The sequence below is a fragment of the Argopecten irradians genome, chromosome 1 (assembly GCF_041381155.1).
Source record: "Argopecten irradians isolate NY chromosome 1, Ai_NY, whole genome shotgun sequence".
Classification (NCBI taxonomy): domain Eukaryota; kingdom Metazoa; phylum Mollusca; class Bivalvia; order Pectinida; family Pectinidae; genus Argopecten; species Argopecten irradians.
The window spans coordinates 57,563,584-57,578,295 of NC_091134.1; the positions used below are offsets into that span (position 1 = coordinate 57,563,584).

At 36.0% G+C, this 14,712-nt stretch overlaps 1 protein-coding gene across 1 annotated transcript; it reads left to right on the forward strand.

Moving 5' to 3' along the window:
• Positions 1 to 2,522: 2,522 nt before the first annotated feature.
• On the forward strand, positions 2,523 to 5,304 carry LOC138310931 (achaete-scute homolog 1-like). The gene is made up of 2 exons (XM_069252265.1): positions 2,523 to 3,261; positions 4,739 to 5,304. The coding sequence occupies exon 1, from the start codon at positions 2,596 to 2,598 to the stop codon at positions 3,220 to 3,222; it is 627 nt and encodes a 208-aa protein (XP_069108366.1). The 5' UTR covers positions 2,523 to 2,595; the 3' UTR covers positions 3,223 to 3,261; positions 4,739 to 5,304.
• The last annotated feature ends 9,408 nt before the right edge of the window (positions 5,305 to 14,712 follow it).

Below are 14,712 nucleotides of genomic sequence, written 5' to 3' on the forward strand. Positions count from 1 at the left end.
GTAGTGTACACTTAAATAAATATTAATCTGTCACTAGAAACAATACACAGTCATTTTTGGCGGAAAGTTAATGCAATTAACGAACAGTTCTTTGGCTGTCATAGAAAAATATTCCAAAAAAGTTGACAAAAAGAGAAAAGAGAATCGTGCAATGCTGGTAGCATAGTTAGACGATCTCTAGTCTTAGTCGTCAAATCCATCAAGACTCCGTATAATGGAGCATGACATTGTCTTGTACTGTGAATTCACATCAGTGTTAAGGTGTACAGAGATGTTCCTTGATACCTTATTGACTAAGTCTTTCATGATTACAATCAAAGTTCAAAGAAATCAAGATTAACATCAGTTTCATAATTGTTAGAGATTACTATAAAATTTAAAAAAAATATTTATATATATATTTATATAAAAAGTAAAGCAAAGAATCCACATAATACAAATTGATCCTATGAAATCGACGATGTCGGTCCACTAGCACAAACGTTATAAGAAGGGTAGAAGGGTTCATCGCTGGTGTAATGCCAACAGCTAACCAGATCCATATCATCAACCGACTTACATTGAGCGTCAAACAAAATTCGTAAAATTACAAAACGTGTTTAATATTTCTAAGTGACTTTGTAGCTATATCATTAGGTTGTGTGATAGTGTGTATATTTGTAATCCATTGATACTACTATGTACCAAGTAGGTTTAAATGTTTAAGAAATGGTTTAGTTTGGTTTGCTTTATTATAGTTACGTCCTTTTAACAACCAGAGTCAAAAATGAAAATAGGAATGAATAAAATAGAAATAACAAAATATCTTAAAATCGAATATCAAACTCAACCTCCCTTGCTCAGACAAACACTTATCACATATAAAGATCTCCAGTCAATCATCAACGTACGGCACATCAAATCAAACATTCACCGAAAATCGTCAATAACTACAGCAGAGTTACTACATTATGCGGTACATTCTTTAAATGACGGTGCGCATTGTCACTAGGTTGTAGTTTCCATGTTGCAATACTTTACGTGACGCTACCCAAAATGGAACACCTTTAGAATATGTAATACGAAAATCTGGATTCATGCACACTTTATAAAAAATTTACAAAACAATGTTCCAATTGGGGTAGCATTACGTTAGATACACATACAATATTAACCAACAGTTTTAATAGCTTAAAAACATTGTTTATTTGAACTGGACTAAAAACGAGTAGCTATTTATATTTAAGGTATGGTCTAGAAAAAAGGAGTTCCTTGTATACTCACTCAACTTTTACGACTTAACAATGCTGTTTGTGTTTTAGTTATGTTATAACGGGAAGGAGTTGTGAAGACAATGCATCAAACTCACAATAAGGTTATCTAATCTTGTAAATGACCCAACGATAGCCTCTAACGCACGCTCAAGTGCTAATCAGTTTATCGGATTATTGGACCGCAATACATGGCGAAACGCAACATTGACGCCGCAGCAGTCAACGTGAACACCTTAGCAATAATGTGTACGGAAAAATAAAGCGCCTTCTAAGCTTCTAATAACTCGTTTTTTTATTGTGAAGGAAATAGAAATTTTCTTTATTGTCGTACAATTGTCGTTCAATCCAAAATGACCCGTCAAGTATTTTATCAGTTTTGTTTTAATAATTTTTGGACATATTGTTTGACAATGCTAAATATCATATCTGAAATCATATCAATCAAGTCAATTGTTGTAGTGACTGTGAAAAGGGCAAATGAACTTCAAATGTCAATGAACTTTTTTCAGACCATGAAATCATTTCTTTTCATTGTAATACAGAGTTATACTAATTGTAGTGTAATCAGCACGTCTTCAATTAATATTTCCAAACTGTTGTCGACTTTTGATATATATTGAGTTTAAAGTTGAGTGTCATTGTCCAATATTGGGCGTTAAAGCACGCCACAACTCATTTTCTGACTAGGGCGTTTGATTTTTTTCCTTACAAAGGGATGAAAATGAAACATTACACAACGGAAAGAGTTGACTCTCGGCGTAAGCAATCTTACGGCTTTCTCTGTTTACTCTCGGCGTAAGCAATCTTACGGCTTTCTCTGGAAGTCGTGGGGATCATTGTTAGGACGAAGTCCCGGTTTGATAGATTGGACACACAATATGACAAACAACGGTACGCTACGGGCAGCGAAGTCAACAAATCCGCCATTCATTTGTGATGCAATAAATACATGGCGAAGCCTTTCTTAGGCCCCTGTGTTTACATAACAAAGATTTATTGAAAATCACGTAACCCTTAAATGGTCAGAATTTGAATTCACTTCATTCATTTTAATCATTAAAGCGAAGGTGCTTTCCACTCCCTCCTGTCACTATAAGCGTCTTCACTAAGGTACCGCTCGTTCCTGCTCACTCGACTGACAAGGGGCACGCGCCCGACCCGCGAATGGTGTGAGACAATCTCGCCGATAGCAGAGAGAGGTGGAGCTAGCGCCATTGTCGCACGCCTTATATAAAAGTCAACACAGTGTAACGTGTACCCATCCAAAATTCCCACTACCTACCGACAACAGACTACCTTGACTACCAGCTCGTGACGTAAGTGACATATCAAGGCACGCGACATGCACGAGCCAGTTTCACGACTTCTGGACATGGAAACAGAGTCTAGAATGCCCGTAATGCCAATGTCCACTATCGATGGTCAAGGAATTTTTCAAACAATGACCATGGATAGACCATCCTGCATGTTCACAATTTCTCCACAATCATCGCCATCTACGCCCGAAGCCAAATTTTACAAAGTTATGAAAGAAAATGTTCGAGAAATTGTGTGCAAGAGGCGTCTTGATTTCAATAGCCAAGACACCTATCTCGGACTTAGCAAACCACCCACTGTGGCGGTGGAACGACGCAACGAACGCGAGAGGAATCGGGTAAAACTAATCAACATGACTTTTGCAACTTTACGTGAACATATTCCAACTGGTGGAAAAAATGGTAAAAGCAAGAAAATGAGCAAAGTGGACACTTTAAAAGCCGCTATCGACTACATCCGGTACCTTCAGCAACTTGTGGATGAACATGATGCAGTAAACGCAGTGTTAGATAACAACTGTCTCCCTAAATCAGCTATTTCTCCAGCATCACCATCCGTGCATTCCCCGACGCCGAGTACATCTTCCGAGACTTCCCACGAGATCCTTAGTGCTGAGGAAGAAGAGTTACTAGACTTCGCCAACTGGTTCTGAAGCTTCATAGAGAATCCGGATGTTCCTATTCAAACAGCGGTAAGTTATCCCCCTCTAGAGTGTCACCCCTATTACATCCTCTATTTCCTACCCCATCGACCCCCTCGCCAAAATGTTTGCGTAAAAACATCCTTCTCTCTACTCTCCATCCTTTTACAGAGGTAGTACGAGTAACAAAATTACGATTTTAGCATTCCTTACAAACGTAGCCCCTATAAATATGTCGCTAAAACACGTTTAAAGAACATTATCGATAATAAGTTATTTTACAATGTATTGTGCGTATGCACTAAGATAGTTTTCTTTTTTTGGTAAATGTTTCATTGGAAGTTAGTTCACTGCACTATTTTCGTACATTGACTGGGTATATTATAGATTGTTTCCAATATCGAACCAAGAAAAATTCATTTGAATTAAAATAGTAGTTTACTACCTCTTAAAATAATATGTAAGACAGTAATTTTGTAATCGATACTTCAATTATTTATTTATTTCCTTGTTAATAGCTTTATCCATATTTCTTAATTACTAATTAATTTAGTCATTTGCTCATAACTCAATTCATTTATGATATTCAATAATTGTTTTAGTATTCATTCTTTTAATTTATTCACATATTTTTCTTCAAATATTGATGACATTTGGATAAGCTATCAACGAAAATTCCGTGATGTGGTGAGATCAAATCGGCTTTAATGTAATATAGTCGATTCTAATGGATGACATTATTGAATAGTTTTAATAAAATCCGGATTCAGGATCAATGTCAATAGAGCAATTAACATTTAATTAGGAATCAAATTTAGTTTTATTGCGATCTCCCTCAATTGGTTCTTGCATCCTGGTTCGTTATCGATGACGTTTACGAGATTACAAAACGGCAATTACTAATTTAACTGACACTACACGTCAAAGATATTGTTCAAATATAAGTGTTAAACAATTGAAAGGATGAAAAGATGTTATCACGCTCCCCGAGCTGAAGGTTATTGTCGATCAATACCGAGGGCACAGAAGTGCCAACTTAACTGATAAATTTGACGGGAGTGATACCTGTAATCTTGTAGCGGTACTGGGACTTGATAACCCCCGAGGAACCGACCCTAATCTTCCCCACCCTCGATCTGGGCGTGTTGAATGAGCATCGCTATCTATTCACAACAAAAAGAACTTATCTGAAAAAGATATGAAACATTGACGTTGTTCAATATGGCTTTTCGTATGACAGTTTCTCAGCAATGTAAACATTTAAGCAAATTTCAGTCAAATTCTATTTGGAATCGTGTGTATTTACAGGTAATATAAAAATACTACTGAATCAATAAACCTACTTCTAATGCAATAATTCGATCTTACTGATTAATATAATCTAATTAAAATTATTCTTATCAAACGGGTCTGGGATTTCCTTGATGAGAAGAATGTTTGTTTTTGTAAAATAAACAGAATGATAACTCCAGTTTTCTCTTGTAAGGTTTTGAGGATTACGTGATACATTGTTGTCTTTATTTTGCAGAAGAGCGTACGTTCTACAAGGCCTCGCCCTCGGTAACACCCCTATCGATTCCTCCGCACCTGATTGGTTGCCATGCAAGCTACCAACAGTAGCGCAAATCAGAAGACGGTGACAGAAGTTCCGGATCGGTCCGGGAGGTCAGCGTCACGGCTACCCAGTATAGAAATGCAGAGACTATAACGAAGACACGCTGACAATGAGACGTTACAGCCCCGTACAGGTGTGCTCAGAACATGTGGCTGGCTAGTCACGTCTGTCATTAAAAGGACACGCGTGTAAAATAGCTCATGCAGTGCGACGGAAAGTGCTGGAATTATATTCAACACGCGTCAAGATTTATTTATTAACTTTTTCCATTAATATAGAGATATGTCTATTTTTATACAAATGTACAAAAGAAGCTTTATTATTGCTACATGTAATTAGTGCTCGTTAATTTATATTTCATTTAATTAAAAATAATTCAACGGTTTTTCACTCAATTAATACCGGTAATCATACATGCAATATTTACTTGTAAATAAGATTCTATTTTTTGGTACAATGAAATAAAATGTTAAACAATATGACTTTGTTTGTTATTATTTGCAATTGTGTGGGAAAAGTTTTATATTAGAACTCACGTAATTAGGCCCGAATCTAACATTAAACGAAAATGAAGTTTATAAAACATCCACTTTCAATTCAACGAATATGTTCAAAAGGTCTTAGACAGAATTGCACACTTACAGCAATGCAGTTCAACCTATGGTGCCCAGATAGCAAGATTCTAAACTCCTAATCCACAAAAGTTCACATAATTTATCCCCGGTAAAGATTCTAACCTACTAATCCATAGAGGTTCACGTAATTTATCCCCGGTAGAGATTCTAACCTACTTATCCACAGAAGGTCACCTAATTTATCCCCGGTAGAGAATCTAACCTACTAATTCACAGAAGTTCCGCTAATTTATCCCCAGTAGAGATTCTAAACTCCTAATCCACAGAAGTTCACATAATTTATCCCCGGTAAAGATTCTAACCTACTAATCCATAGAGGTTCACGTAATTTATACCCGGTAGAGAGTCTAACCTACTAATCCACAGAAGTTCGCGTAATTTATCCCCGGTAGAGAGTCTAACCTATTAATCCACAGAAGTTCACATAATTTATCCCCAGTAGAGAGTCTAACCTACTAATCCACAGAAGTTCCCTTAATTTATACCCGATAGAGAGTCTAACCTCCTCATCCACAGAAGTTCAAATAATTTATCCCCAGTAGAGAATCTAACCTACTAACCCACAGAAGTTCACCTAATTTATACCCGGTAGAGAGTCTAACCTACTAATCCACAGAAGTTCACCTAATTTTTACCCGGTAGAGATTTTAACCTACTAATCCACAGAAGTTCACCTAATTTATACCCGGAAGAGAGACTTACCTACTAATCCACAGAAGTTCACATAATTTATACCCGGTAGAGATTCTGACCTACTAATCCACAGAAGTTCACATAATTTATACCCGGTAGAGAGTCTAACCTACTACTCCACAGAAGTTCACGTAATTTATCCCCGGTAGAGATTCTAACCTATTAATCCACAGAAGTTCACCTAATTTATCCCCGGTTGAGAGTCTAACCTATTAATCCACAGAAGTTCACGTAATTTATCCCCAGTAGAGATTCTAACCTACTAATCCACAGAAATTCACCTAGTTTATACCCGGTAGAGATTCTAACCTACTAATCCACAGAAGTTCACATAATTTATCCCCGGTAGAGAGTCTAACCTACTAATCCATAGAAGTTCACGTAATTTATCCCCGGTAGAGATTCTAACCTACTAATCCACAGAAGTTCACATAATTTATCCCCGGTAGAGATTCTAATCTACTAATCCACAGAAGTTCACTTAATTTATACCCGGTAGAGATTTTAACCTACTAATCCACAGAAGTTCACCTAATTTATACCCGGAAGAGAGACTTACCTACTAATCCACAGAAGTTCACATAATTTATACCCGGTAGAGATTCTGACCTACTAATCCACAGAAGTTCACATAATTTATACCCGGTAGAGAGTCTAACCTACTACTCCACAGAAGTTCACGTAATTTATCCCCGGTAGAGATTCTAACCTAATAATCCATAGAAGTTCACATAATTTATCCCCGGTAGAGATTCTAACCTATTAATCCACAGAAGTTCACATAATTTATACCCGGTAGAGAGTCTAACCTACTAATCCACAGAAGTTCACCTAATTTATACCAAGCAGTGAGTCTAACATTCTAATCCACAGAAGTTCACATTATGTATACCCGGTAGAGATTCTAACCTACTAATCCACAGAAGTTCACATAATTTATCCCCGGTAGAGAGTCTAACCTCCTCATCCAGAGAAGTTCACATAATTTATCCCCGGTAGAGATTCTAACCTACTAACCCACAGAAGTTCACATAATTTATCCCCAGTAGAGGTTCTTACCTACTAATCCACAGAAGTTCTCAAAATTTATCCATTACAATTTAATGGCACACAGGTGTCAATATCAAAATCTTTTATAAAAAATATCAATTGGGTTATATTCATTTTATGACAATCTAAACATTTCTCTGAAGGTATATATAGTGTTAAAAGTGCACACTTATTCAAACTTCAGACGTGCTGAAAATAACATTTTGCAGTGCAATATTTCAATCCTTAATAGTCGTCAAAAATTGTTTTATATGATTTTAAAGTGTCATAACTGGGAGAATATTTTGACATGCAATTTTTTTCTTCAGTAACCTACCGAAAACCGTAAGGTTTTGAATTGCTAAAATCATTCAAATACCCACACAAATATGTATGATGCCTTATGAGATTAGTAGAAACTGTAGAAGTTCTTGATTTTATGTTTTATGCATGTTAAGATGATTTATATCTGCAAAAATTACTGAACAATTACTAATAACACTGTAAAAATGTTAACGTAACAAATGAAGACAATAAATGGTCCAGGATATTATTTCAATGCACTCATTTCACTGTGTTATATTATAGACGTAAATATAATGATATCTTGATTCGTCAGTATGAAAATCACAATAAAGGATACATTAGAAAAGGTATTTCTTTCTTTGTTAATATATAGGTAACATCATTATTCAACCATTTTTTTAAAACTAATTTCATTTGTAATTGTTCATTAATTTGTTTACTTGTGTCATTATTCTTTTCTTATTTGTATTTGCTGGATAATATTAACTTATGGTTTGGTATATCAAACTGAATATCCAACTGTTGGTGCTGTTGACCACAAAAATAGGATGATGGCGTACCGATCGCTTGCTTTAGGGACGTGCTCAGTGTAGTGAATTATATAGAGGTTAGCTCCCTTCTATTCCCCAAACCGGCTTAGTCATCCGTCCATAGCACACAAGTCACCGTCTAACTATACGAAACTCATTTTTTCCACAAACAAAATAATTACATGAGCCTGCTCACTGAGGTCCTTCAACAAATACCCATCAACAATGCCACAAACCACCCAGACTTAGAAGATCTTCCCGAACAATATACAGATTTCCCGACCAATACTCTAAGATTCATATATACCGGTAAATGTATAGTATTTTTCTCTTATAACACGACGTTTTATTGCAATTTTACAATAATGATATCCTTCCATATCCCCTACCAAACCCCCTACCCGTCCCTCATAAAAATTAATCTGACACTATCAGTTAACATAACATCAATTAACATAAAAAATGATATGGTAGTGTCCTACAAGAACTCCCGGATGAATCTTGGCGATTACAACTGAATATTCATCAGTCAGAAAAGATATAGTTTATCTGCTATTCCCTTCTTTATCACGACAGGAAAGATAAATGGAGGGACGCACGACTTAGTACGGACGAAAGGCGATTTGAATTATTAGCCCGTCATCTGATGATGATGGACAAAAAAACAAACACCTTATAATGATGCATCTGACTCTTTTGGTAATTAAACTAGCACCATAAATATACCATTAGTCAATAGAAAAGAATTCGTGATAATAAAAGCGTAAAAGACATGTCTCCATGATAAATTGCTCAGAGCTTCCATATGCACGGGCTCGTTTGTCAATGCACAATTAATAATGCAATATTACTTATTAGATTCATGTATCTTTAGCATCTTAAAAAAACAAACAAAAACGTTTTCAGAAATTCCGGGTGGTTGTGTTTGTCAGTTTTAGATTTAAATAAAACGTATCTTTAAGATAACATCTTGACGATTATGAATTAACCTGTTAACGGATAATAAATTCGTTTGCTCATCTAAGTTCCAGACGTAAAAACTGTCTTCTTTGTATTATAACGCAATTGGTCCTATACGGAGGAATTTATGTCTGAATGCACGTGATCAGTTTCAATTCTGTGCGAGACAGTTGTAATGTGAGTATGCAGTGAATGAATTATAATGACGTGATTACTTAGAATTCCATAGTCGTTATAATTTGAAAGTTAGATAGATAAGGTTATTAAAATAATTACAACGCGGCATTGTAAACAAACTTGGGATGAATAAACATTTCCATAGAAACATAGCTAAAGAGTTTACTTCTCGTGTTACTTTTGTAAAAACAGTTATCAGATTATAGATCGATATAGGGCACACGTTGGGTGTTAGAAGAATCATTTAACCGATGGATAGATTTCAAGTTGATAAGTGCATTTCTGGGTATTTTTCCCGGTGACATTTGGAGAAAATATATAGCTTTGACTGTCGATTTAAAATCAATTAAAGTGTTTATAATGCATTCAATTTGGAATCAAACAATCTTTCTTGTATTCAGAATTCCTTTGAGTATGTTTTAAACTTCTCAAGGTTTATTGATTAAAACGCGTTTGATGAAGCTTGTTTCCTTTCATCTTATATCGAGTTTAATATTTTTCAAGAAAACAAACCTGTTTGTCCCTGAATTTAAAATTATTAACAACATAGAATAACTTTTGAAAGATTGAACAGTTCAAATAGTGTCCTTCCATTTGTTTTAAAAGAAAGCAATAATGTTCGAATATATATTTCTTTCGTTTGTTAAACTGTATACAAGAACTTTTACATTTGGATTTATTTCCTTCAAACATCTGTAATTATGTTTTAAGTAGACGCAGGTGAGAATTATGACAGCCGCCACGCGAACAGGTAATTAACTGTTAAAGCGTCTAATTGATTACTCCGTGGTGACGTTTGTCGTGCGTCAGTTGAACTCTTGCAACAGGTATGTAAAATTAGGTACTGAGTGACACAGGTATTCGATATAACTGTCTCCATGTGCAGGTGTCTTCTGCAGAATTAATTGTAAACTAACTGCATGACTTAAGTTTATCACATGCAGTTGTCCAACAAATGATAAATTACCTGCACGAGCTGTCAAAGGTAAATTTATTTTAAAGATTACGTTCAATTCTTGTTTTGTTAAATAAAAAGCTATTTTGACGGGTATCGTAGCTACCAACAAAATCTATTCTTTACAAAAAATGTTAAAATCAGTATCCACATTCTTTATTTACAATATCTGCTTACAGTTATGCGACATTTTAGCCTTTTGGTTTGTAGACATACATTTTTATGTGATATCTGAATCATGACTATGATTCAAAATATATACCTATTGTACCTTCTTTGTGGTTCAGAACGAACCCTGTATCGTATCACATAATTCTAAACCTCGCTTACACGAGGCCAAGATAAAACTTAATAAAATGGTCATCAAAATCATTAAACGAGATTCAGATAACTAGGTTTAAATTTTGTTTGTTTGTTCGTTAGATAAATTAACGTTCTATGAACAGCCAGTGTCATGTAAGGACGGCCTCTCATGTATGCGATGTGTAGCGTGTATGAAGTGCGGGTGTGTGTATTGGGAGACTGCGGTATGTTCGTGTTGTGTTTTCTTGTATAGTGGAACTCTTGTCCTTTTTATACTGCTATATCACTGAAGCATGCCGCCGAAGACACCAAGCAACATAACTCATCCGGTCACATTATACTGACAAGGGCCAAAACAGTCGTCCCATTCCCTGTATTATGAGCGCTAAGCAGGAGCAGAAACTACTAGTTTAATGGATTATGGTGTGTCTCGGCCAGAGGACAGAACCCAAAGCTTTCACAGGGGCGAACGCTCAACTCAAGGCCAAAAGTGAGATGATGTCAAGGAAGACGTTAGGAAGAAGAAAGTAACTAGGTTTGAAAGTAAAACCTTTATTTTTCTATATGAACATGACTTCTTGATAAAATATGAGAAATCTATTTTTGCACATTGCTGCCAAAGGTACCACTATTGCACATATGTTACAATTTACTGGTTCGTTAGTTGATTAGATTAACATCTTATCAATAGTCAGTGCCATTAAGGACGGTCTCCGGTGTACGAAATGTGTAGGAAGTGCGTTTGTATTTTGGGAGACTGCGCTGCGTTCGTGTTGTGTCTAGATAAAAGTGGTCTCTGTCCTTTCTATATTACTATCTCACTGAAGCGTTATGCTAGTTGTTTGATTTGTTGGTTAGCTATTTTATTCATGTTTTAATGACAGCCAAGGTTATTTAAAAACGGCCGTTTGTTTGAATGTTTGTATATTTTGAGAGGCTGATATGTCCTTTTGTAGTAGTTAAAATTATTGCCCATTTCATAGTGCTATTTCACCGCCACATACTGCCAGAGACACCGGAAAGCACATTCCAACAGATTACCTTATACTGACAACGGGCAACGCCCTATTCCTTTAAGCCTAGTGATAGGCAGGAGCAGAAACTACCACTTTTATAGAGTCTGGTGTTTCTTGGCAAAAGTAGAAAACCCAGAGCATTCCTTACGAGGGCAAACGCTCAACTGAAGGCCACAGAACAAACACACTCCATCTGGTCACATTATACCGAAAACAGACAAACCAGTCGTATCACTCCTTTTATGCTGAGCACTAAGAAGGAGCAGAAACTAACACTTTTATAGGCTATGGTGTGTCTCGACCAAGGGACAGAACCTGGACTTCCTCACAAGGGCGAGCGCTCGACTGTACTGTAGGTCAAACAAAAGTGAGGTGGTGTCATCGAAGACGTTAGAAAAAGGCAGCTAGGAAGAATAGAAAATATATAGTTCCATATTTAGTCGCCTTTTGCGATGTAATTGAGGCAGCAGGTACGATTCTGACGCCCAACCTGCAGAAACCAAGAATAACCAAGTACTGAAACTGGTTTTTATTGTATATGCATACTTTATTACGGACACTGCAAAACGTACAACTGTACTAGATACGGCTATGTGCAAGCAAAAAAAAAAATTAAATTCAATGTCAAAACTTAATTTGTAAAATTTGAGTTTATTAGTTTAACGTCCTATTAACTGCCAGATTTGTCGCTGAAGGAAAGCCGGATTACTCGGCGAAAAACCAGCAGTCAGTACCTGGCAACTATTTCACATGGGATTCAAACTCACGACCCAGAAGGTGGAGGGCTTGAGGTAATATGTCGAGATATCCTAACTTTTATCAGACAAACGCCTTGTCGGGTAACAATGCACGGAGTAGGCTACATGAAATACAACGATAATTTATAAATTCAGAACAATAGAATAATGTGCAATAAAATGGTTGTGTTCTCTTGGCACTTTGTTGCAGTAAACCGCTGTAGTATTGCCAGTTCGGAAGACCGTATACAAGTTAGGTATTTTATATGGATGTTCTGGCTCTCTTTGATCGCCAAAATATATGACATTGACTTTAAAAGGAGGTAATTGTGGAAACACTTTCGTCGAGTCAACGAATACATTGAGGAAAACGTTTAGTATATTATCATCGAAAGTGGTGGAAACTCGATAGTTTCGTACAAAATATGTGTAATATTTAAAAATTTTCTCACCAAATACCAAAAGCGTACAGATAGCTATTTTGTCATCCTCACTAGTTATTATCAACTTCACAAAGGCACTCCTCCTAACCCAAATTAATAGGTAATGTTGGACAAACCTATGTTAAACTTAACGGTGGGCGGGTTACCTGTTGTTAAATATATTATCAGAAACATCTTAGTTGACAGTTGGCGCGTGCCCTGTAAACAAATTACCGCCATTAGGATACTGGCGCCCCCGCGACCACGTGTTCGCTGAGCTCTTTGATGTGATTGGTTCATTTAACAGTGAATAATATTGTATTGCTGTTAATGGTTAACATTAAAACGTGTTTAAATATATTAATATTTATTAAGAGATTTTTGATTGTCAAACGTCAATATCAAAACCAAAACGGGCGCAGCAGTATGCATAAAGCAGGCTGTTAAAACGAATGTTAACAAGTTGTTGTACTTTACACCTAGCCAGAGGGATATAGACATTGATAACCTTTTATAATGTATTCAGCTTCATTTGATTTTATTTAACGGTTGTGTTAAAAAAGTCTTACTCCCACTCAGATGTTTTTCTACTCCAACTTTAGTATATACGGTGGAGATGTAAAGCATGTTCATTGTGCATCTATATTTATATTTAATTCGTGGACATTAGATAGATAACACAGTAGTGTTGGTATATTGTCTGGCGTTTTCTCTTGACAGGCAGAAGCAGATGCATAATAAGATGAGAACAGAATTGATCATTGAATTAAACTACGATAGACGTGAGTGATCGTAACACTGGAGTATACTGATGTACGTAATAACACAGAAATAGAATTATGAAAAGGTTTGCTATATAAACTTTTAATAGTCACAACAAACATCAACACATCGCCAACAACACAAACATCATTACACATCATAGCCACAACAATACAACCACACACACCATCGTCACAAACAACAACACACACCATCGTCGCATCCACAAATAACAACAATTACCATCGTCGCAACCACAAACAACACAAACCATCGTCACAACCACAAACAACAATTACCATCGTCACAACCACAAACAACAATTACCATCGTCACAACCACAAACAACACACACCATCGCCACCAACACAATCAACACACACCATCCTCACAACCACAAACAACAATTACCATCGTCGCAACCACAAACAACACACACCATCCTCACAACCACAAATAACAATAACCATCGTCACAACCACAAACAACACAAACCATCGCCACCAACAAAATTAACACACACCATCCTCACAACAACAAACAACAACAATTACCAACGTCACAACCACAAATAACAACGATTACCATCGTCACTACCACAAACAACAATTACCATCGTCACTACCACAAACAACAACAATTACCATCATTACAACCACAAACAACAATACAAATCATTGCCACCAACACAAATAATACTTAACATCGCCACTAATACTAAAAATAAACCATTATTGTCACAACCACCAACAGCAACACAAATCATCGCCAACAACACAAATAACACTTACCATGAAATATCGCCGCCAACAACACACCAGTTAACACCACGAACATCCCATTACGATATTATAAGATCATGCCACACTGATGGATTTGGATACAAATCATGTTGTAAAAATCATACACTCTGTTTATTAAACTTATTGTATGAACTCAATTTCACTTCGCACATTCAGGACAAATAACTTTTCCTGAAAAAAAAAGATATTGAAAGTAAAGTAGGTTGGTTATTCATTTCTATAATTTTTTTACTTAATTCTGACAATTTGTCTTTTTTGAAAAAATATCGCTACCTCTTGACGTCTTTTCTGAAAAGCATGATAAGATATAGATAATTTTGATGATAAATGTAAGTGTCTCCTAACAATAGCAAAGTAAATGGGAAAAATAACATCATGCTGGATTGGAATGGGTTTTACTATACACGTCTGACAGAAGTCAAAATAAAATAACTTATAAATAAACAGGTGACAACTGTCGTGCTTCCAACCCCCTATAACAAATGATATGAATTTAAAAGAAGACATAAAAAGGAGCGTATTTCTAATAAAAAAGACAATTTGTATACATTAAGGAGAA

What these genes read in the sequence shown, in the direction of transcription:
- LOC138310931 (XM_069252265.1), top strand. Translation starts at nt 2,596, where the DNA reads ATGCACGAGCCAGTTTCACGACTTCTGGACATGGAAACAGAGTCTAGA.